The 25987-nt window shown below is 45.9% G+C and overlaps 1 protein-coding gene across 1 annotated transcript in view; it reads right to left on the bottom strand.

Moving 5' to 3' along the window:
* Nucleotides 1-408: 408 nt before the first annotated feature.
* Nucleotides 409-25987, bottom strand: part of NHS (NHS actin remodeling regulator) — a 255279-nt gene continuing 229700 nt past the window's right edge. Inside the window, exons 2-9 of the mRNA XM_059831925.1 lie at nt 23983-24135; nt 21419-21552; nt 12695-12757; nt 10298-10490; nt 6880-7011; nt 2654-5611; nt 2027-2153; nt 409-1279 (exon numbers count right to left, since the gene is read on the bottom strand). Of these exons, the coding sequence (XP_059687908.1) occupies nt 655-1279; nt 2027-2153; nt 2654-5611; nt 6880-7011; nt 10298-10490; nt 12695-12757; nt 21419-21552; nt 23983-24135 (4385 nt within the window). The 3' untranslated portion in view covers nt 409-654. The remainder of the gene's footprint in view (nt 1280-2026; nt 2154-2653; nt 5612-6879; nt 7012-10297; nt 10491-12694; nt 12758-21418; nt 21553-23982; nt 24136-25987) is intronic.

Here is a 25987-nt window from a genome sequence, read left to right as displayed (position 1 = left end):
TGTGAATTTTTTATGTTTGATATGAAAATGGTATTCACAGAATACAGTTATTACATCTGACTTCTTTTGCCTTCTATAAACAAAGTTGTTATGCAGTAAATCATTTGCCACATGTCCACTTTTTTGATAATTCTATTTACAAATTTTTATCAAAAATATGGTATTTACATATGCTTTGTTAAGTTCTTCTAAATTTTGTTTCAGATCATTTTAGTGTAGAAAAATACCAATCCTCAAGAGCATTTTCTTCCCCCCGCCCCTAGGGAAGCACTACAGTGAGGGATTTGTTTCTAGATGGGCAGTTTCTGGAAAAAAACCCACCCAAAGTCACTTTTAACTCTATGGAAAGTGTATAGCCTTGAAATCTACAGTGACAATGGAAATGAGAGTGGGATAAACCAAATGAAGCCAAAAGAAAACAGAACAGACATAGTTTATCTTCCTCCTTTTAGAAAATGTAACAATAAATAGCTACAGCTGTAGTCCTGTTTCCCCAGCGTCTTACAAACACAAACACATTTAAGCATCAATATTGCCCTGCAATTTTTGTTTTGTTTTGTTTTGTTTTTTGACTGCTACAGCGTTGGCGTCTTGTATTCACATCCTTACAGAGCCTGAGTGGTGTTGGCAGCCTGGCCCTGACACCCATGCAGCCTACGTTGAGCTTTGAGAAGACCGATCGTCATGGGGGCTGCCATCGGAGTTCTCTGTCTCCCCTTCAGAGATGGCCTGCATCGGCGTGTTGTAGAGCCTGCAGCGCACGCTGTACCGGCTGCTGCTGGCTGCCGGAGGTGCCCGGGAGCGCCCCACTCTCGACGATGCCGACATGGGAAAGCTCTTGGAGGAGAATCCTTCTGCGTTGACCCTGGGGGAGCAGGGTGAGAGTGGGGACAATGCATCGGGGCTCACCGTGGGGGGAGACTCCTCTAGGCTTTGAGGGGCATCCACCATCAGCTCTCCGGGAGACTTGGGCAAAATAGGACTTTTCAGAATTTCCGTGGCGGACATCCTGTAGCTGGAGTCGGATCGGCTGCCCTTTTTAAGGAGCAGTAGTTTAAACTCCTCATTGGATGTGTTGGACTTTTTGGCATTCCTGTATATGAGCCCTGGGGACCTCTGACTGCTGATGGGAGTGCCCACGCTGCCAGCCGGTGGCACATTGCTGGCGGAGAGCGTGCTGCTGGCGGGGGGCTGGCTGCTAGTCCCAGATGAAGCTCTCAATCTATTTCTTACAGAAAGGTCCCCAGAATCTTTTCTTCCAAGAACTTTCCTTTTTGATCTGTAAAAACAGAAAGGAACACTCCTTCATACATTATCTTTGTAGAATAGCACTTAATGCTGGTCTGGAGTTCCACAGATTGACCATGCTTTCATATTAGCTAGAGTTCTCATAATCCCTCTATCAAATATCGGAGGCTAGCAGTGACTGAGGGCACTTTAAGCCGTGATAGCTCTTGTGCAATGAATGAGGCACTGAGCAGCAGAGTCCCTCTCTACCTCACCCCTCTCTTACAAAACAATGTATGCAAAACCAGCTCTTTATAAAGATGACAGTGCATACAGAGTCTTAGGTAATAATAATACTCAGCATAACCTATTCAATATCAGAAATCTGTAACTTCGGTTGTGATCACAAATTTCAGCTGAATACAAAACACTCTAAAATTGAAGAGATGCCTTCTCATTCTCGCTACAACAACTCACTCACCAGAATACAGCTGGTGGGCAGAAGGCAGGAACGACTGTCAGTAGTTTTCTTTGGAGACACGTACATTTGATAGAGACAACAGCCTGACACTGTTATCTGTAAAGCATCCTACACATGCCATGAAGATACTCAGAGTGCACACCAGATCATAATAAAGCATCTTTTAAAAGCTGCCTTTTAGAAAACTAACTCAGTAAACTAAAGAAGGTAGTTTCAGGGCAAGACTTAACCATCGAATAACCATCCTGCAGCTATCGTTAGTGGACGACTGTGCAGGGCTGCATGTTCTCATTCCCCGTTGCCGCAAGGCTAGGTCACCTGTGAATGACTGCAAACAGATCCTCGGTAGTGCGGGGCTTGTTTGGAGACACAAAGACATCCTCAGCGTCAGCCTGCAACTCCTCACTCAGCGGAGACACGATGGACTCGTCACTTGGAGAAGACTCTTAAACAAGGAAAGAGGTCAAGAGTCAGACCCCGCTGCGCTTTGCAACAGCACCGCCAACGTGAGGCACCAGCTCGTTTCACAACCGAGCAGCCGATACTGCCATACAGACTTTATCCTCTAACCTAAAGACCATGTACATTGCATGTTGGAGCCCATAAAGAGGGCAGTGCTAGGGCCTGAAACCGGCATCTCCCGTTTACTGTACAGCTGTGATAATAAGGCTCCTCTGTACCCAGGGTTAGTACTCCTCCTTTTTCTCTTTTCAGCTGAAATGCAGCACAAGGGAGGAAATAAATATCAGAGAAATACTCTCTGAATACACTGAAAAAGTGTAAAATATCTTTGGGCTGGCTGGCCAGCTAACAGCTCGGGGGCACTCTGTACTTAAACCTACAGAGGCACGCTGATTTGCACCTCCAGCCTGCTTTTTCACTCCACCAACAGTCACGTCCAAAGCCGCGTGACTGGGTACAACACAGAAAGAGTTCACAGCTGACCTTTCAGTGAAGGCTCGTCCACGCTGCCTGCCATCTCGTCCGCCCTGCCGTCATCAGAGGCACTTTTGGTTGGGATACCTGATGCGATATTGTTTTCCTGCTTGCAACTCGCTTCGATGAGTGAATTCACTGCTGCCGTCTCCGCTTCGTAGCCGATATTCCCAGGCACATGGTGGCTTACATCGGGTTGGTGCTTAAGCTGATCGCTGACGGCCGCTCCCTCAGCCTGACCTGGGCTTTCGCCCGCAGGCCCAGCTTCCAGCCTCCCCTCGCCTCCTGGGGAGAGCTCTTGCTGAGCCTGTACTTGCCGAAGGTCGTGCTCTGTTTCTGCTCCCTGGCCAGGTTTCTTTGCTTCATCATCACCTGTCAGGACAGCTGAGCCCTTCTGAAACCCATCCGCAGAGACGGCACACATCTGATTCAGAGTGCTTTCCAGCAAGCGCTCACCAGCCAGGTGTGTTTGGTCCTTCCCAGGTTTGATTTCAACCAGACCCATGCTTGCTGAAGTTACTGCTTCTCGCTCACAGCTGTTCTGCCCACTGAAAGAGGAGCTTTTCTCTAAAGGTGGCTTTCCAGGGCCCGCTTCTGCTGGGGAAGCATCAATGTACGACATTATGGCCTCCTCTGTGGAGTACTGGCGTGATACTGGTTTCTTAGCTAAAAGAGGCCTCATTTTGCCCGGAGAAACGTCGGTCGCCATCAAGGCAGTCTCCTGTATGCAGAGCAAGTCTGGGGCACTGCCTTTCTGTTTCCCTCCTTCAGGCTTGTTGACTGCCCGGAGGTGGACAGACTTGAGAACGGAGGGTGTGATGGCAAGGGCAGAGGGAGGACTGGGATGCAGGGCTTCCCCGACCGCGCTCTGCTTGCTGTGGCTGAAGGCGTGCAGCTGGTGCCTGTGAGCAAAGGGCTTGCTCAAGACGTTGTGAAGAGCACTTAGGTCGAGGTGAGTAGGAGGTATAATAGGAAGTTCGAGGTCTTTGCTCACCGAGGCGGTGCCGTCTTTCGAGAGTGGCTGCTGCAGCGACGACTTCCTCTCCGGTACTTTTGGCTTCCTCTTGCTCCCCCCTGGAGACAAGGGTCCCGAAAAGAAAGCGGTCGGAAAAGAAGAGGTGGGCGTCTCTGACTGGCTGGAGTACCCGCTGGAGGGTGAGGCTAACCCCGCCAGCTTCTCAGGGGAGGCCAGCTTAAACTCATTATCGACCGAAGGGAGGGATGGGGTGGTGGCTCGTGACCCGGACTGGGACGTTTGGGATTCGGAGCTCTCCGGTGACTTGATGCACTCTATGACTGTAGTACCCGTAGCAGTGCTCGAGTTGGACAAGGACCTGTAAGGATCGCTGGATTTCAAGTCGTTCAGAAGCCAGAGGTCTGCATAGTGAGGTTGTTCAGCACCTTCATCTTTAAAGGAGGGGATATCAGTGGTGTCGAATGGAGTGTCCTTCAACCCGCCATCGCCCTGGTTTGCCCAGGGGAGCTCCTGCTTGGCTGGCAGGTTGGGGCCTTCCACTCGGGAAGGTGTGTTTGAAAACTCAAGGGGCAGCTTCATCTCCCTGGCGGTGTGAGAGACGTGCTGCCCGCTGCTGATCTTTGGTTCTTTCCTGTCAGGAAGGTCAGTGCTGCCCTCCGATTTCCTCAAAGATGAGCTGCGTTTTGGTGGGGCTGGCTTTGCCTTTGGTTTCTTCAGTGAGATGCTCTGCCGTCCCTGCCTCCTGTGGCTCACGCACTCCTGCCAGGCGCAGTCAGCCAGGCTGGAGGTCACGCTCCCGATCTGGCCGCTCTCGGAGCCCGTGGCTGCATAGTTGCAAATATAGCTTTTATTACCCTTGAGACCGCAGTCAAAGTGCATGGAGGTATAGTATCCTTCGGTATCCACGGAAAAGTGTGAGCTAGTGTCTGCCTTGTCAGAGGGGGTCTTTTCGAGGAAGCTGTCATAGGTGGCCATGCTGGTGAAGCTGGGGCATCCTAGGCTGTCGGCCTTCGGGCGCTCGGGGCTGAAGTCCTGGCGACAGGACGCATCGTGGTGATGGTGCAGGTAGTTCCACTCACTGTCGCTCGTGTTGCTGTTGTTGGGGTCATCCAGTAAATCTGCCACGGTGGAGGTGAAGGAGCTCGCCCTGTGGCCCCTGACCTTGTCTGTGTGGTCACCAAACTGCTCTGTGATGAAGACGCTGGAGTCCTCGTTGGCGTTGGGAGCAGTGTTGAGCGACAGCTCGGAGTCACAGTGCGAAGAGCCCGTCAGCGGAGGAGAGGCAGCAGGAGGAATGGTTTCGGATGTCTGGGAGGGACATGTGGAGCTGCTCCCGCTCCAGTTGCCACTGGAAGACTGGTGGTCATCTTTCTGGTCCATGTGGCTGCTGAGCAGGACTCCTGCCGTGGAGATAGAGTGAATGGGGCTCCCGAAGGTGTCTGAGTTGGACGAAATCTCACAGCTGCCCGAATCAGCCATCCTTGACAGCCGTGATCTCCCCCTCTCACTGATGCTGTGTTCGGGGCTGTGCAGGTGCTGAGGACAAGTTAAACTGATGGGCTGGCACTCTTGTGAACCCTGCTTGTTCAAGACCTCCTTCCCCTTTTTTGGGATCCTCTCCTGGCCAGCTAGGAAGCGCTCTGCTTCATACCCTGCACTCTTGGTGGTGGCATCCTGATGGCCCTCGCTGGCCCGGGCGCCCTCACGAGGAAGGCTCCGTGAGCGGATGCGGTTGCTTACGGTGGCAGCGAAGACGGCATCCCCATTGTCCGCCAGCACCAAGATGTTGCCGGCAGAGTGGGAGAGGGAGGCGACGACGCTCTGCCCCCTCTGGGCACGGATCCGCCGCCGGGAGGGAGCGGCTATCAGGATTTCTTCCGTCTGGCACTCCGAGTCCCGGGTCCCTGACCTCCTGCTGCCGGAGCCGGAGAAGTCTGGGTTTGTGTGCACAATCACATTGCGCTCTCTCGCCACCGGCGACTCATCTGAATCTAGGACACACGGAAAGCCGGGTGAGTGGGAGACAGCTCCACATTTCCTGGCGCGACATGACCCGCAGAGCAACCCAAGAAACATTATCTGCTGTATTCTTTCTTTTTTAATCTTGCTGAGCATTGGACAAAATTTAACTTTGCTATAAAGAGTATATAAGGCAGACCTCATCCCGGTGAGGTGGGGAAATTCTCCTAGTCCTGCAATGTGATCTTAGTTCTCCTATTTCTGCAATGTGATCTCACGCGGAGCTGATCTTGCTGTGGTAAATATTAACATAAATACTAAGTTTTCAGTTTTTGTCACTCTATTTCAACTAGTTAAAGACAGTTTTTAGGAGTGGCTGCTGGACAAAACACTCCGTGAGCTTCTAAAAATAATTCTATTTTGACTACCTGTCTGTTCAGAATTTCCATTATCTGCTTCTTTACTACCAAGAATATTTGCAAGACAACAGGATCTTTCTTTCATAGGTTCTCTGGTTGCTTATCCCCTATGATAAACACATTCCTTCTGTTTTCCATCAAGTTTCACAGCAACGGACCGAGATACCAGAGCCATCTTCAGGTGCAGATGAACATTAAGAAATAACGATCCAGTTAGTTTCATTTTGGGTTAATACCAATTTTATACTGGATTTGCCCTCAATAGAGTTGCTCCTAATTTACCTGGGACAAAAAGTGAGGTAAGCCGCTTGATTTTGGGCAAATATCCTTGGTGATAAAGAATGAAAGGAAGGAATCGAGGACGAGCATGATAATTAAAAGGAATGTTTAGCAAGGTTTCCTGTAGGGTACTAGCAGCTGTCTCTAAGGCGGATATCCAACTGCTCATCTGAGTGAGTTATCCGGCTGTTGTGACAGCTTATCATCACTTTGCTGAGCAACATCTGTCAGTTCTTTACCTTAAGCTCCCCTCACGCAAGAAAAAACTTTCACTTAATCTAGTTACTTTTTATGCACATAACTATGGGTTCATAACAGAAATAAAATGGAAAAAAAAAAGAACTGATTAACATTTACACGATAAGAGCTGAACACGTACATCTATATTACTCAGTAAGGCCCCCGGTCCGTCAAGGCCATATGGAGTAATATAGCTTTGCTTACTGTAGTAAATCAAAAAAACAAACCACATCATTCCAAAACTCCACAAGCATTTACGCTTTCAAGGTTTTGTTTTGTTGGAAAGCTGGCTACCAGCTCTTATCTCTGCGATTTAAGTTCGTTAGAAAGCTATCTACGGAAGATTTGTATTTATACTACACCTATTTCTTGTTGCACTCTTCTGGGGATGCCAGAGATGGTTTTCCTCCTCCTCAACTTTCGTCTCCGCTGTAGTACAGATTGTGAATGAACAAGAGAGCAGCGTATACTAGCCTCTCTGTCAAAACCAACTCCTGCAACCCATAAATAGGTCTCATTAGCCTTTAGAAATAGTAAACAAATTTTCATGGCTGGAACACAGTGGAGGTATGTGAGCTTGGATTAAGCCTGTGAATAAACATAAGGGAGCCCTTATGTAGCTCTTATGTAAATTATATCACAGTATATCACAGTTTTACATCTAATTCCAGCTCCCCCTCAGCAGCCTGGTCTGCCAAAAATAACAGAAGGCGGGGAAATAAAAAAAAAAAAAAAAAAGAAAAGAAAGAAAAGAAAAGAGAAAAGAAAATAAAATCAGGAAGGAAAATAGAGTTGAGAGCTCTTGGTAACAGGGCATTTTTCTTATAGCTATTTATCCATCTGTCATAGGGACAATGACAGTAACTTGTCTGCAAAGAGTAATCTGTTCCGCTATAGCCTGACTTATTTTAAGCAACTAAGCATAAGAAAACAATTTAAGGTTATAATGCCATATTACAGTACTTGGGCGCTTCTTAGGAGACCAATATGCCAAGGGGGATAACATTTCAAAAAGGAAGGAGACAGCTAAAATGGGGCTGAGTCCCTGTGCAAGTTTAGAGAGCATTCTTTGTAACGATGACACATGGCCAAGGGTGACATAAATGGGCAGCTGTTATTTAATTGTGTACATCAGTAAGTGGCCTGATTTTCGCAAGTGCTCAGCGCACAGTGGTATGCGTGGGAATCGGGTCACACAGTCCCAATTTTGAGTCCTCAGTTTGGATTTAGGAGCCCAAGTTCACAGGTGCATTTATTTATGACCACAGTCATACAGAATAGGCAGGAATTCCTTGTTTTCTTTATGTTTCCGTGGCATTAGCAAAGAGCATTAGCAAATCTTTCACTTTGTTTTTCACACTTTGCTGTCAAAATAAAGTTGAAAGGAGGCCCACCAGAAGACCAGTGCCCATCTGCACTGGCTTTTTGCACAACTGTACGCTCACGCTCTCTGAAGTTGATGTGGGACTGCTCAGAAAACATGTGCCAGGTCCATAAAAACACTAACATAAGGATCGCTGGTACAGTGGTTTGTAATCTTAAGAAAAATGAACAAACTAAACGAAACAAAAGGAAAAAAAAATTCCTGATAAGAAGCTCTATTTTAATAGCGTATAATTATAGAAAACATAATTATACACAGACATACACGTACATATTACAGTACATAACAATGTAAAACATTAAAAAGTAACTTTCTTGTAAAAGTTCTTCTTGAAATCTACAGTGAAATAGAGGCTTCAGACAGATGTCCTGTAACCACCAATGCCCCTGGAATAAGCAGAGGAAGAACTTTCTTTAATATGGAACAAAAGTGCTGTAAACTCCAACAACAGTCATTTTCAAAAAAGTGAACATTTCTCAGGGTTGGGAGAAGTTTAAAAAACAAAACCAGAGAACTGAAAGCAAACTCTTTGAAATGAAAAATCAGTCAGTATCGTTGCTGGTTTTCCAGCAACTGGGAGTTAGCCAAACATGCTCTGTGCGCCAGATGCATGGGGGTCATCTCCAAGAGGAAAGTGGAAGAGGGTATATCCTCCCCGTGACGCATACAAATTATTCCCATTAGTGCTAATGAGAATGATACACATAAACATCCAGAAGATTACATACCATTCTTGATCTGTAAAACTGATCAGTGGAAATTTGGTTCCAATGTATGGCAGGTGGAGTCTAGGCAAAAATGGCTATTACTTGAAAAGTTAACATTGGTCCCAGACCTAACTCTGCTCTGAACTGCATTAGGTGACATTAGCCATGTTAAAAAGCCTACACCAGTTAGGGTCCTATAATGAATCTAGAAAGAGCATCATTTTAACACCAGCTTTACCTCGTGGAAATGTGCCACACTACTTGCTACTTTCCATGGGGATTTCTGTCGGCAGTGCCCAACCTGCGACCTCGACCAGCCGGCTCCCAGCCTCCAGCCCTGCAGGGTCTATGCAGGCAGCTCTGCCAGCCAGCCACCTTTCCTCCCGTGGGGCACCGGCTGACCAGAAGCACCGTCCCAGTGGTGGGGGCACCCACTCCCGGCTGCCACCTCCCCGGGTGGGCAGAGCTGGTGGCGCCCAGTGGCGTCACCTCTGATGCCGGGGTGGAGGGGAACCAGGACCGCATTGCCATCACCAGCAGGATTCATGCAGCAGATGGTTGAGCAAAAGGGGACTTGTCACCGTGACGCTGTAGGACAGACGGGCTGCAAGCCCAAAAGCCCAGAGCCCCTCGATTGGGGACTGAAGCTGGACTGTGGGCATACAGCCCTCCCCGGCACCACGGTAAACCCCACAGCCTGTCTTGCAGGAAGGTTGGGCACCGCTGATAGACACGGGAAAGAGCAATGGGATGCGAGGGGCTGTGACCTCCCCCCAACCCTCCAGTTACTGGGAAAATAGAATTAAATACAACTATTTTCTCTGGGGAATGAAGGCTAACTGAAAGCTCCCTGCTTTTTTCCTGATTGTTTATATTCAAGTCTATAACCGTGGAAGTCAGCCCACTTTATGCTCTTACATCAATCAAAACTTGGTGCGAAATATTATTGAAGAAAACTCAGATCAACTTTATGTTTACCATAGCCCTCTGGAAGGAGAGAAAGAGAAAAAGAGAAAGAGAAAAACAGCCTGATTTTTGATTCTGGAAATAAGTCTGCTATCACATTTAATAAGTGATATACCTGCTGCTTCTATAAACAAATTATCCTTCAAATAAAACTAGCCAAATGTATCCAAATGTTATATAAGTAAAAGAAAATGCCATTACTATACCTTCAGCATAGCTGCATGTAAAGAGATCTCAGAGCGATGGTTTGCATACTACACAGTCATGCCTCGCAAGTTTAAAGCACTGCAAATAGTAGCCTACTTTCTCTAGTTTCTCTTCTCCTGCTACACATGATAATCATATGATTAATTTCGGTGGCTTTCTGCATTATTTCAGTCAGCTACATTCAAAAAGTTATTTGAGGTCTTTGTAAATACAGACTGTAGGTTATATACGCCACAAAAGTACATTGTTTATACAGGGAACCAGTGTTACATTACACTGTATAACATGACTCTGAAAATATGGGCCAAATTAATCCTAGATGCAACTTCAGTGACTCCAGTGGCCACGCATGAGGGATGAATTTAGCCCACTGTCTTCCAGAAGCTAAATCCTCAAGCTAGGGTCTTTGCCCCCAGACTGCACAATCCCGTGACTTCAAATAAATTAAACAAAATAAGTACTTGACCTCCCTTGAACCATGCAATAAATACAAAAAGAAATAGAAGAGATTTGTACCAGTGACATTGATGGGGATAATGCAAGAAGAAATCACTTGGGCATCTTGTTTCATTTTCTCCTCTGGAGTTGGGAGAGGTAGTGCTTTACTCCAATTGGTTTGTTTATCCAGTGTAGAAGGGATATTATGTATTGGATTTTTCGGCCTCTGCCCTAACATGACATCTGTATCTTCGTCCTCTGGTGGATGGGACTGCAAATGAATACATTCAAAATCAGTGTCTCCCACTCAGGCACACAGGCTAATTTTGAAACAAAGCAGTCACACAGATCAGAAATCAATTACAGGGATGCAAGGAAGAACCGTTCTAGCTAAGTCACACAGCACAAGCTATTCTCCAATGGAAAAACAACAGCCTGCTAATAGGAGAAAAATACCTCGACATACTGGAAACGATTCAGCGTATTTCCAGTGACATTTACAGGACATCTCCTCCGTCAGAAGGGGCATGTCCTGCATTTGTAGGTAGCCATTCCAAGTGTGCCCTCAGTTACCATCAGCGCTAGACACGTGGGCTCTCATTTGCATCCGCAACCTTTTGAACACCGGAGTCTGCTGATTACTAGCAAGGACTGGCCCCATATAACCATTCATTTGAGGACAAACATCAGAAGGCCCAAATTTTTAAAGAATACCCCTCTGTACTTCAGGAAATAATTTGCTTTTCATTTTTACAAACTCAGAACATGAGCAGACGGAAGTTACAGCAACCCAGCAGCTATGCGGTGGGAAGCGGCAGGTGCTACAAGAGTAGCCACCACCAGAAGAAATTCGAAGGGTTATTTAGAAACCATGCACATTTTTACAGCATGCTACAAGAAACGCTAGATACCGAAGATAAAGAAATAGGCAGAAAAGTAAACTGCATGGAAGAAACACAGATGGTTTGTCTTCTTTTGGGAGAAATAACAAATCCCCCAACAACAGCCTGTCTTGCAAAGCCACTATAATTTCATTTAGTAAAAGAAAAATAAATCAAGCACATTTTCATGCGGTGCTGGCTACCAACTCGGGTTTGGGGGTCTCTTTGTTTGCAAAAAAAAGTTTCCGTTTTGTTTGGAAGGGATGGAGAGGAGAAACACTTACCTTTTTCTGCCTAATTTCCCTCCCTTTTTCCATTAATACATTCTTCCATAAGCTGTGACAACTCGCCGACGAGTCCAGGACATCCAACTGCCTCTCGTTTTTTAAAAATGAAGCGCAATCCCTTTCAGCTTTCTCTTTGGTTCTGAATTCCCAGCTGCTTAACTACCAGCCTTCCCCCTCATGCCTGCTGTTTACGCTTTATTTGCCAGTTTTAGTTTCGGTAGCAAACACAGTAAAGATAAAATATTGCTTTCTGGCTCCTTGGCAGGGTGTTTAGCAGGCGGGTGTTGAACACCACAGGATCATGCCCGGGCTGCCATTGTACTTCTGCCATTCCTCCGCCCAGGCTCCTCACAAATCCCGGGGGAATTAACCGTCTCAAGCTTGCCAAACAGCATTTATGCCCCGGCCCCCAAAAACGTTTAAGATCTTAACTCAGCAGCTACTATTTAAACTGTTGGAGGGCACTTACTTACCTCTCCAGCGTCACCTCCTGCAGCACCCCCAGACCCAAGACAACACACGCTTCCTCCTCCTCCCGCCTGCAGAAAACCCTCTTTTCCCACGTAGGATCTCAGTCAAACATCACAGCCTTCTTTCTGCCTGCAGCTTTTGTGCCGATCCCCAGCAGACGTGAATAGCTCATATAAACTTCAAGCACAAAAGACTTTGTTTCCTAGGTAACTCCCCCCCCCCCCAAGTTTGATGCATGCATGCAAAAAAACCCCCCCTTGCACACACGCACGCAGACACATGGACACACACAGACACACACACGCCCAGCGGCTGCATTTGTTGCCGATCCCTCCCCTGGATGACAATGAAGTGCTGGACAAAGCGGCCAAAGTGACCCTGGCTGCCAGAGCTCCTCCTCTCCAAACAGTGGCATCACCAAATGGACAGAGAATAAATACCCGCTGTCGTGCTGGCATTGCCCAAACAGTTTCTTACCGTTTAGGAAATAAAGAAGAAAAGGGGCAGTTTGGCAAACACATCGCAAGAGAATGAAATGCAACCACTAAAGCTATCGAGTCTGTCCCGGTTCAGGACTTTTAAAGGAGGTGATAGGAGGAGGTGGCCTCATCGCCACGAGCTCCTGAAACCCATCCAAGGTGAAGAATGAAAAAGGGGGAAAAAAGAAAGTGGCTTTATTATGTCTTATGTCTTACTGACAAGAGAAAAACAGAAAAGGCTTCTTTTAGAGCAGTAAAGTTAGCAAGTGAAAAGCAAACAAGAGGAAGGGTTAGGATCTGGAAGGGAGAAGAGTTGAGACAGGGCTGTTAGTTGAGGATGGCTTGTTTTTCCAGTACCTTTCTACTCCAGGGAGTCATGTGGCAACACTCAATTGGGGAGGGCGAACGGGTGCTGTTAAACTATAAATGTGAAATGTAAAAAAAAAAAAAAAAAAAAAAAAAATTAAAAACAGACACAAAACGTTTCTGGTAAAAGCACATAATTTTTTTCTGGATAAACTAGCATCGGGGGCAAAACATGCTGAGATTTCCACGCTGTTTCCTACTGATGGGTTTGTTCCCCAGCACAGACTACTCTACAAAATGCATTTCAAGCAACTGTGCCCACAGAGTGGTTTGGACCCCTGTGAAGTCTGTGCTGATTTTGCTTACTCAGATTAGGCAAAACTGCAGTGAAATTGGTTCAATCTCCTTGTACAGACATACTTAAATTGTCCCAAGAATGCCTTGTATTGCTTCGGTAATTCAAACTGCGTACTGCCTGGAGCTGAAGCAGCACAAGGTACTTATCCAATTACATTATAAATTATCTATTTCATAACATAAGGGAAATTTTTTCGATGAGGTATTTAAGCAATGGATATAAATAATGCTGGTCCTGAGGGTGATTTATCAAATACATTGATTGCTAAGGTTTTCTGATGTTATCATTACATCTCTAAGGTTGCAATCATTGTGTCAGGGTGACAACGGCCAATTGGCTTTTTGTCACTTTTTATAATGCTTGAAAGGACAAACAGCAATGCCCAGAGGTCCTGGGTCTTGCTGAACCCCTGCATCTCTGAAATCCTCTTCTGGTGGAAACTCTGGTTTGTTTGTTGCAATGTCCTGTTTTCAAAACCAAAGAGTGAAGAATGACTTCTTTTGAGATAGGAAATAAAACAAAAAAGGAGATAAAGAAAACAGGTCTGTTGATCACACTGGAAAGCTCTAGGAAGTGTTTCTCGGTGGGGGTTGTTATGTCCCTGCATTAGTTAGCAGACCTGCTAAATAATCCTATGAACATTTTTCCTCCCAATCATTATCAACATCGCCGTGATGGATGAACCACAAACCTCAGTTTGAAAGACTGCATTATATGGACTCCTCAAAAAAGAAAAACTGTGGTGAGTCTCAAAAGGCCTAATTCTCTGTCTTGTCCTACTCTCTTCCTAGATACACAACACCTCCTGCTCTGTCCTGGTCCCATGTGCAGGACTAAAACCAAGGGAAGCCTCCAAATGAGCTGCCCATCAGCCTTACAGGAGAGCAGAGGGGGGAAATCAAAAGAGGACTGTTCCCAGTTATTATTTCCAGCAGGTTAGTTTCTACGCAGGTCAGTGCAAAACCAGTTCTCCCAAGCTGGGAAAAGTCCTTATTGCAGGACAAACACCTTTGTCTGTGCAACAAAGGGTGGGGAGATATAGATACAGATATATATATATATGTATATTTGAATACATCAACCAGTTAAGTCTACTCTTCAAATACACAAGGGTGGTTTCACCCTTGGTCCTCCAGCTGAGTTTCCAGTCACCTGCTCTGAGCAGATTGACAGCAGTTAATGGGATCAGGGTTTGAACTGAAATTCAGCTTCCCAGTGAAAGGTGTTGGAGGATCTCTGGGGAGGGTCGAGACAGGGGGAGACAAACACTGCTGAGATGACGAGTTCAGGATATGAAACTCTTTGCAATGTCCTGCAAAGACCTATGATGGTCTTAGTCAGTGCACAAGGAGAAGGGGACAGGAGGGACCTGCACAGCTCCAAGCACAGCCACTTGGGGGCAAACCTCCACAGGAAAAACAGTGGGACCTTGATTTTGGCCTCAAGCAAGGTCTGGCTCTGCATCTGTCTGTCCTGTCAGTGCAGGGCTTTCCTACCTCCCCTGTGTGCTGCTCTGCCTGTCTCCTCTGAGAAAACACCCATCTGGCTACGTGTACCCACAGCCATCGTTGATGTGTCGAACTCCCAGGGCTCTGATTAAGCATGGTAGGACAAACTTCCTAGGTAGGTTCCTACCATGAAGAGCTAGGACAAAAATGGAGATGACCGGCAGAATTTCAGCTCCTGCTGTCACAGCGGTGCTCCTGAGAAAGCCAGTGCCACCACTACCTCGCCAAGGGGTCCCGAGGTCACCTACTGCCTGTTCACGCATGGTGCCTGCTGCCAGGCAGCTGAGGGACACTGGGATATAGCAGCAACCTCAGCATTGCAACACCTCCACGCTGGGGGAGGGAGAGAGCTACTGCTCTTCAAATGTTCTCATTCACTCAGAAGACCAGAATATCTCTAAATGTCCTGAGTAAACATGTAATTAAGCAAGAAATTATTATTATATACCCAAGGCTGTTCTGATCTAATGGGCAAATCTGCAGTTAGGCAGTTTTCAAAGTGAATTTCTTTTGTGTGGGTGTGCTTGGCAAACAGCAACAGTGATAATCAATCTGTTAAATACAAAGCCAGAATAATTTAAATAGGCATTTTTCTTTAATGGGCTAAGATTGCTTTGAAACCAAACTGGTGTGTAATTGCTTGAATAGGGATTTATTCTGCAGTCACTGACAAATGTGACCACCTTTATTTTCTGAGCTATCCTATCAACTTCACTTGCAGAGGTGCCATTGTGCTCGTGCAACTGCTTTGCATTAAAAATCTTGGTTGCGTATGCATGTGATCTGATTTCTCAGTGCTCTGTGTCTCTTCAATGTGAAAGTCTTTGGTTTCTGTGCACTACAACAAAAAAGTCAGATGTCCAAGTCTGAACGAGTCAACCAGGCTTCCCCTATAGAGAATGAGAAAGCAGCATTGCCGCAGAGCAATTCAGCTCACCTTCCTTCAGCACCTAACTCGGGTTGAGAAGAAACACCCCTGAACTATCCCCACTGATTTTAGGGAGAGGCTAGCATTATTTGCAGGTACCTAAGTCAAGATACACAATTCGCCCTTGTAGCGAATGAAAATCTTAAGCCCTGTCAGTGCAGTGACAAGCAATTTAGCAGTTGACAAACTTGCCAGCCTGGCAATTTATGGGCCTGCCCCATTTATTGTCCCGGAGCTGGGATGCGGAGGAGGAAATGAATGGGCCAGTAACAGGACAAAAATGCCACTTCAGGCCCTCTTCTACTTTCCATCCCCTAAAGCTTTGAGATGCCACCACTGTTTGGATCTTCAAGCTATAAGGGAAGACCAGTGCAAGAAGCATCACTTGTGTTAAATCATGTACCTAGCCTGCCTTGCCTAGAGTGATAGCATTACAGGAGATACTGGGCTTTCAAAGTTAGTGTACAGGGCGTATTGAACACAGTGCAAGGGCGAGGGGACAAACATAAACCCAAGAATAAAGAACTATTTTTTCTTCAGGTAGTTAAAGATGTCTTGAGAATGCTAAAGCCTCATCAAGAGCATTTACCCTCAATATGTTTGTCAAATTTAGGCATGGCTGAGTTGATTCCTTCCCCCTCAGCTGTGTTTGACCACGTAGGCAAGGTGTTACCTTGCAGAACATCTCGGTGGCTGAGTCACAACCCCCAGCAGCACAGGGCTGGTGCTGGCAGTACCGACACAGCCTTGGTGAGGGCAGGAGATGGTTAGCAGCACAGCAGTGTTTTCCAGAGGATTATTTTTGACTCCTGCTGCCTAAAAGTTGCAGCTACCAAAAAGCATAAGGGGTCAATATTATTTCTGGCTTCAGGCTTCTATAGCACCGGGTGGGGGAAATTTCCTTCCCAGGATGACCTTATGAATAAACTGGGTGATATTCACCCATGCAGAGTGTCAGCATGTAGCTTCAGCGTCCACAAGCTTCCTATATGGTCCATTTCCAGCAGCGAACAGAACATACATACAGGATGCTTTCACCCTACGTGAGCGCAGAAATAACATATACTTATTAACAGTATATCCTGACTTCTCATTGGAAAGCAAACATTAATGTACTGGAAAGGTAACATGTAGAATGAGTGTGAACTAGTGTTTAATCCCACATTCACATGAGTCGAGTACTGACTCCTCCTGTGGCGCTGAGTGAAACCTCCCCGTCTCCCTTTCTCTGCCTGTAAAATGGAGAGCCTGCTGCTTCATTAACTCATAGGAGTTAAGGAAAATGGTATTGATTTACATGTTGGAAAAATTAAAGGTCTGGTAAAAGGAGAAGAGATACTAATAAAAGGTTAGCAGCTTTCCAGTGTTTTCAGAGCACAGTTGACTACTTAATTAGAAATTAACATTCATAGCTATACAGCAGCTTGCTTACACAGTGAACTGGTGCTGAAGAGAAAACAACAGGAATACTTCTGACTGCGCTATTTCTGCTGCAAAACACAGCCCTGCTCACCTGCCTGCTCCCAATGTTTTTATTTCCATATGTTTCAGTCTTCTCAAGTTTTTGTCTTATCTGCTTGTGGGTGTTTTCTTTTGGAGCATCACAAATGCGAGCTGTTAAAGTACTGACAATCCTTTAACGATTAATGTACTGCTCCAATGTTTTGACAAGGTAAAGACAAAAATAAGATGTGTTTTCTGACAGAAGTCATACCACACATGGCACTCCAGCAGACACAAAATAATCATTCCATGATACAGGGTAGTAGGTATTAGGCTCATTGCACAAAGAGTGCTATACAAGTTCATTCTGATGAATAATGTCAAGGAGGTTTTATTTCTAACAGCTACAGGCAGGATTTGCACACAGAAAGTGCATAGCCCAACTCGTGCCTGGCCCTTAACTCAGTTATTTTTTACTGAGGCTTCGTATGGCTTCAGGACAAAACTGTGTGAAAGTTAGTACATTCAGTTGTGTTTCCCTTTGCTGTACAAAGCATGCTAAGGCAGACCATAGGGAATACTTTTGAAATGGCAGGGAGACGGAATAAAATTACCTGATGCATTATTTTCTCTTCGCATTATATTTGTAATTATGAACAAAGTGACACTGAACTTTGTGCAATTGTGAGTGTGAATTTCCAGATATTATGGGTTCCTTGCTCCATCTCCCTTGTTTCATTCTAACAGCTGTGCCACCAAGGGTTTGAGAAAGTATGGTCCCATGACATTCTGAACTTGAACACTGAGATTTTGGAGCCTGGATGGATGGACTTGGGGAAACCAGAGAAAGAAAAAATGCAGAGAAAATTAAAGAGCAGTCTGAAATGCAGTTGGAATGACACAGCATCTTCACACTCAGTGACTGGCCTCAGCAGTGCTACAGGCAGGGTTGTCATGGGAACATGTGTGAGGAATATTTCCCTCATTTTCCCAAGTCCATACCTTCCGCGTACTTGCCTCAGATTATTTTTGGGGTTTGAATTTTTTTTTTCATTGGCAAAAACGCCTGAATGAATGATACTTACAAACGCGTTTGGTTGTATAGTTCTTCTGTGTAGAGAGAGACTAAGTATGCTAGAGTTTTTCAGCTTTGAAAATGAATGACTAGGATGGATAGGAAAGTAAAATCATGTCTGCAAAACCAGGAGGGGCATGGAGAAGGGGAACGGGAAAGCAGTGCTCACTGTTTCTCACAGTCTAAGAATTAGAAGGGATGCAATGAAATTATGAGGCATCAGGTTTGAAACAAACAAAAGATACATTTTCATATGGATTGTTAAAGTTGTCACAGGATGCTGTTGAGGCCAAGGTGTAAATTTACTAAAAAACGGATTAAACAAGTCTCAAAATCAATGCAGACAGGTTCCTTGCTGGCTATTATTCTGTATTTGATCTCTGGCTCAGGAGCTCTGTAACCAATTTCTGCATGAAAGTGGAAGGATAAATCATGGGACAATAAACGGTATAAACCATGCCCTGTTCTTATACTCTTTCCTGAAGGATCCCCTTCTGGCCTCTGGGCTAAGTGGACCTTTCATCCGACAAATCAGGGCAGTTCCTGTAACAAGACTAGACTACAAAGCTAAGTCCAAACTTGTCTTGCCTGGGACACAAAAGATCCTATGTCATTTCTAGTTCTCTGCTTCTTCTCCATGACAAAATGATCTTGCGATGGAACAGTCCAAAATGTCCCTCCAGACCCATTTACACTGGCATTAGTTGCTTTGGACTTGAATTCATTTGGTCTTTCTTGGAATTTGTGGGACTTTGGCATCTTCCTCTCTGCAAAAATAGTAATGCGTAAAAGTGATTCTTCATCTGTTGTGGTTGATTTTCTCTAGCTTTACTATACAATATGCAAGATCTTTGGAAAAGCTCATAGCCACCTGATTGGTAGCAATAAAACAGCAGCCAAAATGTACAAATGTGGAAGCCTTGGCTGGTCTCAGACATCAGGGACCTGTTTTTCAGTAGCTTTCAGTAGTGATAGTTCTCCTAGTCCTCACAGTGGTAATGTGAACGTTTCTCAGAATCAAGCCACTTATTTCAGTGCCTTAATGCATGCGTTTAACGTAGATGGTCAGTTTGGAAAACTCAGATCCTGTCACTTTTAAATATTTCCCACGTTCTTGTTGATGGCTTTCTGAATTTATAAGAAACACAGAAAGGGGCGTTTATTGTTGTTTAGTATTGCTTTCACCAGCACCTTTCCAATGCATCAGAAAAGTGGAATACAGAACAGACTGCTATGCCATGAATAAAAATTCTTGTGGGATTGAACATCTTTAGTTCATTGACGAATAGATGATACAATCGACTGAAATCAGATATCAAACATTACCGACAGCCCCTGAAGCAGATACGCCGTTGCAGATGTCAAAAAACTTATGCCAAAAAGGGCAAGCTAGCCAAGAACAGCATTCTCAGCTTTCTTTTATAATGATATCATTAAGTCATGAAGGCTGGCACAATATCAATTAGTTATTCATTGTTGCAGTGTCTTGTAAAAATCTCTGATTAACCTTCTGCCAGACAGAGCATTCATGTGCAGCTTCATCTTGCGTTGTTCTCTCTTTTTACAGTTGCCCCACAAACAAGGAGGTCTCTAAGAAATGGGTCAAGGCACTTCGAAGTACTCTGGCCTTGGAGCATTTGCAATTACCAAAGCAGAACATTGTCAGATGCCTTGAAATCGATAGGACGACAACCTCCAAGCAACTCTTGTTTTCTCCTTCTCAGGGGAACACTGAACCTGGTCAGCTTCCAAAAAAAGGCCCAATATGGGTGGGCACAAAGCTTAATATTCTCCCTCTTGAAAAGAAAAAGGTGGACTTGCTGATAAAGCCAAGACATCTGCGTTCAGCATGACATAATTTTGCCAACTAATACAGGACTCAGAGGGTTGCTCACTATTTATTATTATTTTGTGTTCCACAGATGGAAGTAATGTCTAAAATGCACTGGTTGTTTTCCAAACACAGCAAAGATTCAGGCCTTTCGCCACTGAGTATGCAATTTCAAAAGACATGCCTTGTTCCCCATCTGATACTAACTAAGAGCTGTATGTTCAATATACTGTCCAAACTATTATCTGTAACTAGTTCTGATCCATAACGTGGGGTCACCTCTCCTTTACCTTTCAATGACCCTACAACAGCTCTAGCTTTGATGATGACTTATAAACAGGTAAGTCTGTTTCTCCTTTACGTCTTCCTACTCTTTTCTATGCTGTCCCTTAACATCAAGATATCTTTTCAGCTGAATCATGAGGCCTGCAAATCTAACCGGTTCAAAGCCTGCAGTGATGGTGATGCTTTCCTCGAAATTATCCAGATTAGCAGCCAAAAAGCAGGAATACTCAAACTAATTGAAACCTTATTGTGCATTTCAGGCTTTCAAATGAGAAAGCACCTGGACAGGTGCTTTACCATTACAGTATTTCCATAGGGTTAATATAATGGATTAGGATGAATATACTTCAATTTTTAAGCTAAGTAGGTGACGATTCAGTAGCTACACAATTATAATGTGCTCATGGGTGTAGCATCTCTGTAGATGCCAATGCCCGTGTACCTGCAGGACAAATCTACACTGAGGGCTGGCATTAGGCATATGCATCATTTACAAGTCAAATCCAGGTCTGACCTGTGGAGTTTAAAATGGTTTGAGGAATGCAATGGCTCTTAGTACAGGGCAGAATTTAGCTACCATGGCACTTTCATGGGTCAAACACCCCAAGCCACATATGTACTGAAGTCCTGCTGAAACCAGTGGGAATTAGGGACACAATCAGCATTAAACTTCTGGATCTGGGTGCATTTCCTTCAGCGATGATAAATACCTTATCGTCAGCACTAATTTGATCTCGAATTAGTGCAGCAGGGACAAGTCAGCACAGACATACAGGACCAGCCAGGTCTTCAGCTGGAGTTCCTGTTTGGCTGGCTGCAAGGACATGTGTAGGACATGAAGCATCTGAAAAAACTGCATGGAGGTGGACACTGCAGAACAGGACCATTGCCCATACATACATGGAAACTGTAGTTCCTCGTAGCTGGAGAAGTGCTGCTGAGCCTATCTGCACCCATGCGAGCCTCAAGCCAGCACTCACAGCCCTTGAGTTCTTGGCTCCTGGCAATGCTAACGGGCTGAAATTACAGCACTTACTGAAATTACAGGAGGGTCCTGGAAGTGTTACCTAAAGCAGGAGTGGAGAATGTGAAGGGCTGTGGAGGATTGCATGAATGACTGTGTTTGTGTGCTGGCCACGTGTGAAAATAAGAGGTTTCTCAATGGAAACATCCACCCTGGGGCCGGCTGCTGGAAGCTGCGACCTGAGTTATGCTACTGATCAGTCTTTAAGGTGAGCTGTGTTGTACCTGCACAGGCTCGGGGGAGCATTTGTGAAGCACTGTCACACGTAAGTCCCACAATGCTAGTAACGTGTTCATGTGTGATGGCTGTAGTGAAAGACTTACTGGTAGGAAGTGCCGGTCCTTTATCGCTTGCCTCTTTTGACTGCAGATTGCAGGGAAGGGAGGAAAGGGGGGAGCCACCACAGTGATGGGGCCTTGGACTTTTTGCTCTCTGTTATCACCTCGACTTCGATGTTCTGTTTTAGAGGAGAAAGAAGGCGTGAGTCTTTCAGAGTGTTAAAAACATATAAATATCTCTATTAACAGCACAACAGAGACACGAACAGGATGTGGACTCCAAAGGTGAAGGTGCTCCTCTTCTCCACTGACCAGTACACGTAATCCCTGTTGCAACTGAAGGGGAGAAGCACTTACCAGACATCCAGGCCCCTGGAAGAGCAACGCTCGTGCAACACACCCCAGCATGTGAACTGAAGCTGAATTCTCCCCAAACGGGATTTATACCCTTCATGCCAAGTGACAAAGGAGCTACCTTCTAGGTGCTTGGGACCCAGGTCCTGGGAATCTGCAGCTCCTGTTGCCTTGAAACGTTGAGCTGCAGTAATACCTGCACTCTACCCATATAGAATATACCCCTCTGAGGGGAAAGAAGGAAATACAGCCCCAGGTAGGATCTCCTTCTCCGGCTGCATGGCAGCGCCAGGTCCTGAGCATTGGCTTGACATCACGAAGGTTGTTGCAGCAGCAGTCCTGTGTCCCGGCATGGAGGAGATCATGCTGGAAAAGTCAAGCTCTCTTCACCCCAGGCCCGGAAGAGTCTTCCTTCACCATGGGCTCACAATATTCAGTTCTCTTCCAGCAACAGTCCCAAGTCTCTGAACCCTTCCAAGTGAAGGGGAGAACACTCATGGACCTCCCATCTCTAATGGAGAACACTCATGGACCATCCCATCCCATTTTAGATGGCAGTCAGATAATTACTGTTTGCATAGAGTGCTGCTGGAAGGGGATGATGGATTCACCTGATGCACATAGCTACGGTCCAGCCAACAATGTTTGCTACTAGCATAGCTGTTTTCTGATCTAATGTTTAGTTTTAATTAGTCCTGGTTAAATAGATAAAGAGATAATGAAATTTTGATAGAAGAAATAGGTGAGACACAATAAATGTTTAGGGTAAATTTCCGATTATAATTTCACTCCAATATATGCAGTTATTTGGAAAATAAAATAAAGCAGCACATGCCAAGCTGCCTGCTGAACCTGCACAGCTGCTGTTAAACACGGAGGATGGGAAGTTGCCAAAACAGAGATTTGTAACTTTAAAATGATGAGGCATTTTCTGACAGCTGCCTTCCCGTGCTGCTGTCAGGATTTCTCCTGCCCACAAGATGGCAGGCAGAGATCAGCCTGGTCTTGGGACAACTGCAAAGCAGAGCTGCTAACAGCAGAAAAGCCACTTCTGCTCTACTTCAACACTACTGTGATTGCTGTTCGGCTGTATCGCTCTTTGCAGTGCTATGAAGACATACTGCACCCTCAGTGTGTTCTTGAGCTAAAATCTGTACAGAGGTTCAAATACGGTAATTAATTGGAATGTTTTATCCAGCTAACAGATGCTCTGCAGATCCGAGTAATCGATTATTATAATAACCTGATAACAATAATAAATGAGCAAGGCAATGATAGCTGCTGGTGCAAAACACTGCCAACATAGGAGGCTGCTGCTGAACATTTTAAGGGTGACCTGCATGGATTTTCTTCTTCCCTATGGCATAGAAGAAAGACAGAATTGTTTGCCTACTTTTATGTGCTTCCTGGTAAGAATTTTCCCTTCGTTAGATTCCCAGTGAAAATTGTCCTTTCTCCATCTTTTGTCTTTCCTGTAGTGTGCTGTTGTAGGACCATCCAGGCGTTTGCACCTAGGAAATTCCCTTTATGGCAGGGATCCAGGAGCCTGGTTATGACCTTGATTGCTCCGGCTTCCTCCCTGTGTCACATGATTCAGTTCTGAGGCTACAGGTCTCCAGTTTGTTAGGTGATGTCAGGAGGTGTTCCCTGGCCTGGGGAGGGGACACCTGCCTGACCCTTCCAAGCTGCCTGGGGTATCACCTGGCTTTCAGTTGCCACCCTTAAAGGATGCAGGTCTTCTCCAGTATTGTGCTTGGCAATCCCATGCAGACAGCTCAGTTCCTGTGGACACTCTGTAATACCATTGGGCTCCAGTTTCAGCCCTTGGGAAGTTAAATCTTATCCGTCCTGGAGCTGAAGCATTGTTTAATATCTGTTTAGCAGAGGGAGACAGGATGGTCTTGCCGAAACACTCAGTGCTTCCATCCTTATGGGGTCAGTGCATGGATTTGCTCACACAATTCAGACATACCCTCTTTAATAGAAAAACATATAAACAAAGAATACAAAAAGGAAAAGTAAAAAGTCCTTTTCAGCTTTCCTCTAGCAAGCATAAACAAGCTGAAGAGGACACAAGCCTTTTCTACTGCTAGAATTTCTTCAGCTTTATTTCTTAGCCCGAGTACCTAAGTCCCTGTGGAGACCAGTGCCCCCAGCCCTGTGCCTGTGCCTGAGCACCCTGCCGCTGCCTGGAGGGGACCGTGGAGAGGTGTCACATGCGTGGAACCGGAGCTGGAGCATGCGTGAGCACCTACCTCTGCGCAAGGCTCGCAGGTGCTGCTTGGCGTGGTGGTGCAGCTCCTCCACGCAAGGTGGTCTGGTGGAGGGGAGGAAGATGTTTCTTTGCTGATGCCAAGGTGCTTGGTAATAGACACTCAGTTTGCTCTCTGCATCCAGGTTGGAGACAGCTGTAGGATAAAACCAGAGTGCAAGGTAAGACTCCTAGCCTTGCTTATATCAGCCTAGCTGAAAAGTAAAGGCTCTTGCTTGGAACAGCAGTGCCAAGAATGAGCACTGGCAATGTTACAGCACCTCTCCTCCCACCAAATAACAGTGACCATTATCTTCTTTGTGCTTCCATACCACATTATACTACTTAGCATTTAGAAAACACCCTTTTGCCAGATCGCAAATGGCTCTGCAGGGGCAAGTAGGTGCAATGATACTATATCGGTGTTAAATATATAGACTAAAGGGATAAGCATTTTATAGATAGCAAAATGAAAATGCAAAGAAGCTACACAACCTTCCCACAGTGACATTTTGAGCAAGGGCAGAGGGAAAAATGGGTCTTCCATTTACCCGTCCTCCTGCCAATACGCTCTTTCACTACCTCATGTTACGCACGACTGATTTCTGACACAGGTTGCTAGCTTGTTGCCTTCCAGCACCTAACAACTGAGATTAACTGCCCGCCCTGCTGAGCGACTTTAGCTGTCACCTATCAAAAGGGGTTCCCTTAATAGACAGGGACTTCTGAGGGACAGGGACACTTCAATTCCTCTACAGAGAAATCCCAGAAGCCTGCCTCTGAACCAAGTCCACTTGGTTTGAAAGAATTTCTCAGGAGCGCCGGGACTCAGGGGAGATGTGCCCAACCTCAGCATACGCGGTAGCTAGCTTTCCCAGGGCCAAAGCAGGAGAGGAGGGCCATGGGGGATGCCAGCCCTCTGCCCTGGCCAGCTGTGCGTGGCAGGCTTGTCCCACCTGTGCTCAGCAGCCCACATAACGCAGCAGAGCACATGGCACGTCCTCAGCTCTAGCACTGGGCTTGCTCTTTCTTCTACAGGCATTGATACAAACAGTCTCTCCAGTCATCTCCTCTTGTAACACCATGGAGCTGCTGCAGCTGTTTTGCTTACAGGACAACGCAGTGTGATGCAGGCAGGGTCCCTCATGCACAGGAGGAAGGGTGGTGGAGGTACCTCCTGGGGTTCCCTTCCCAGCGAGGAGCCAAACAGCCGGCATGCCTTGGGTTGGTGCCCCCACTGGCCACGTGCCCCCGCTCTGCCCTCATCTCTCTCGAGCAGGGCAGTACCCTCTGGCCCTGTTCTCCCTCCCATCTCCCCTCTCTGGCAGGAGAGACTGGAGGAGCTGCCAGGAGCAGAGCAGAGGTGGCTTCAATCTCAGCACAGTCCCACACAACGCTGATGGCCAGAGCCCTCTTCTACGGAGAATACTACCAGGGATTTGTAACGCTGTGTTAGCGACCCAGCCTGTGTACCAGCCCCTCACTCAGTTTACAGGATGTTTGCAGTGCTGCTCCGTGCAGCTGGCCATGGTGTCAGTGCAAGGAAGGCACCAGGGTGAGAAAAAAATGATTGACAGTGGCGGGGTTTGTAGGATGAATGACGTCAACCCGTGGGTTGTTTGTTCATCACGAGGATTTACTAATTCAATTATCAACATTGTAATAACATAATGTTGCCAAATTGCAAGCAGAGCTTTTGATGGCTTGTCTGTCTGTCATGACTGCAGTAGGTGAACATCTCACTAGCATGAGCTGATTTTGTACTTCCTTTACCCCTTGAGGGTAAGGAAGCAGTATGTCTATTTTACAGACAAGATACCAAGACACAAAGCAACTTGCCCCGATCCTGTTCTGAGCTGCACTCCCTCCTTGGGAAGCTCATCTCAGGACAAAAATTTGTAAGTGATAGTAATGATACCCCACCCATTCTTTATATTGCTGAGGATATGTGATATTCATGATCACAAATTGTACCCTGGAGGCTAATGAAATGGCAGGCACAAGCAGTT

The sequence above is a fragment of the Gavia stellata genome, chromosome 1 (assembly GCF_030936135.1).
Source record: "Gavia stellata isolate bGavSte3 chromosome 1, bGavSte3.hap2, whole genome shotgun sequence".
Classification (NCBI taxonomy): Eukaryota; Metazoa; Chordata; class Aves; order Gaviiformes; family Gaviidae; genus Gavia; species Gavia stellata.
This window is presented reverse-complemented; position numbering and strand designations above follow the sequence as displayed.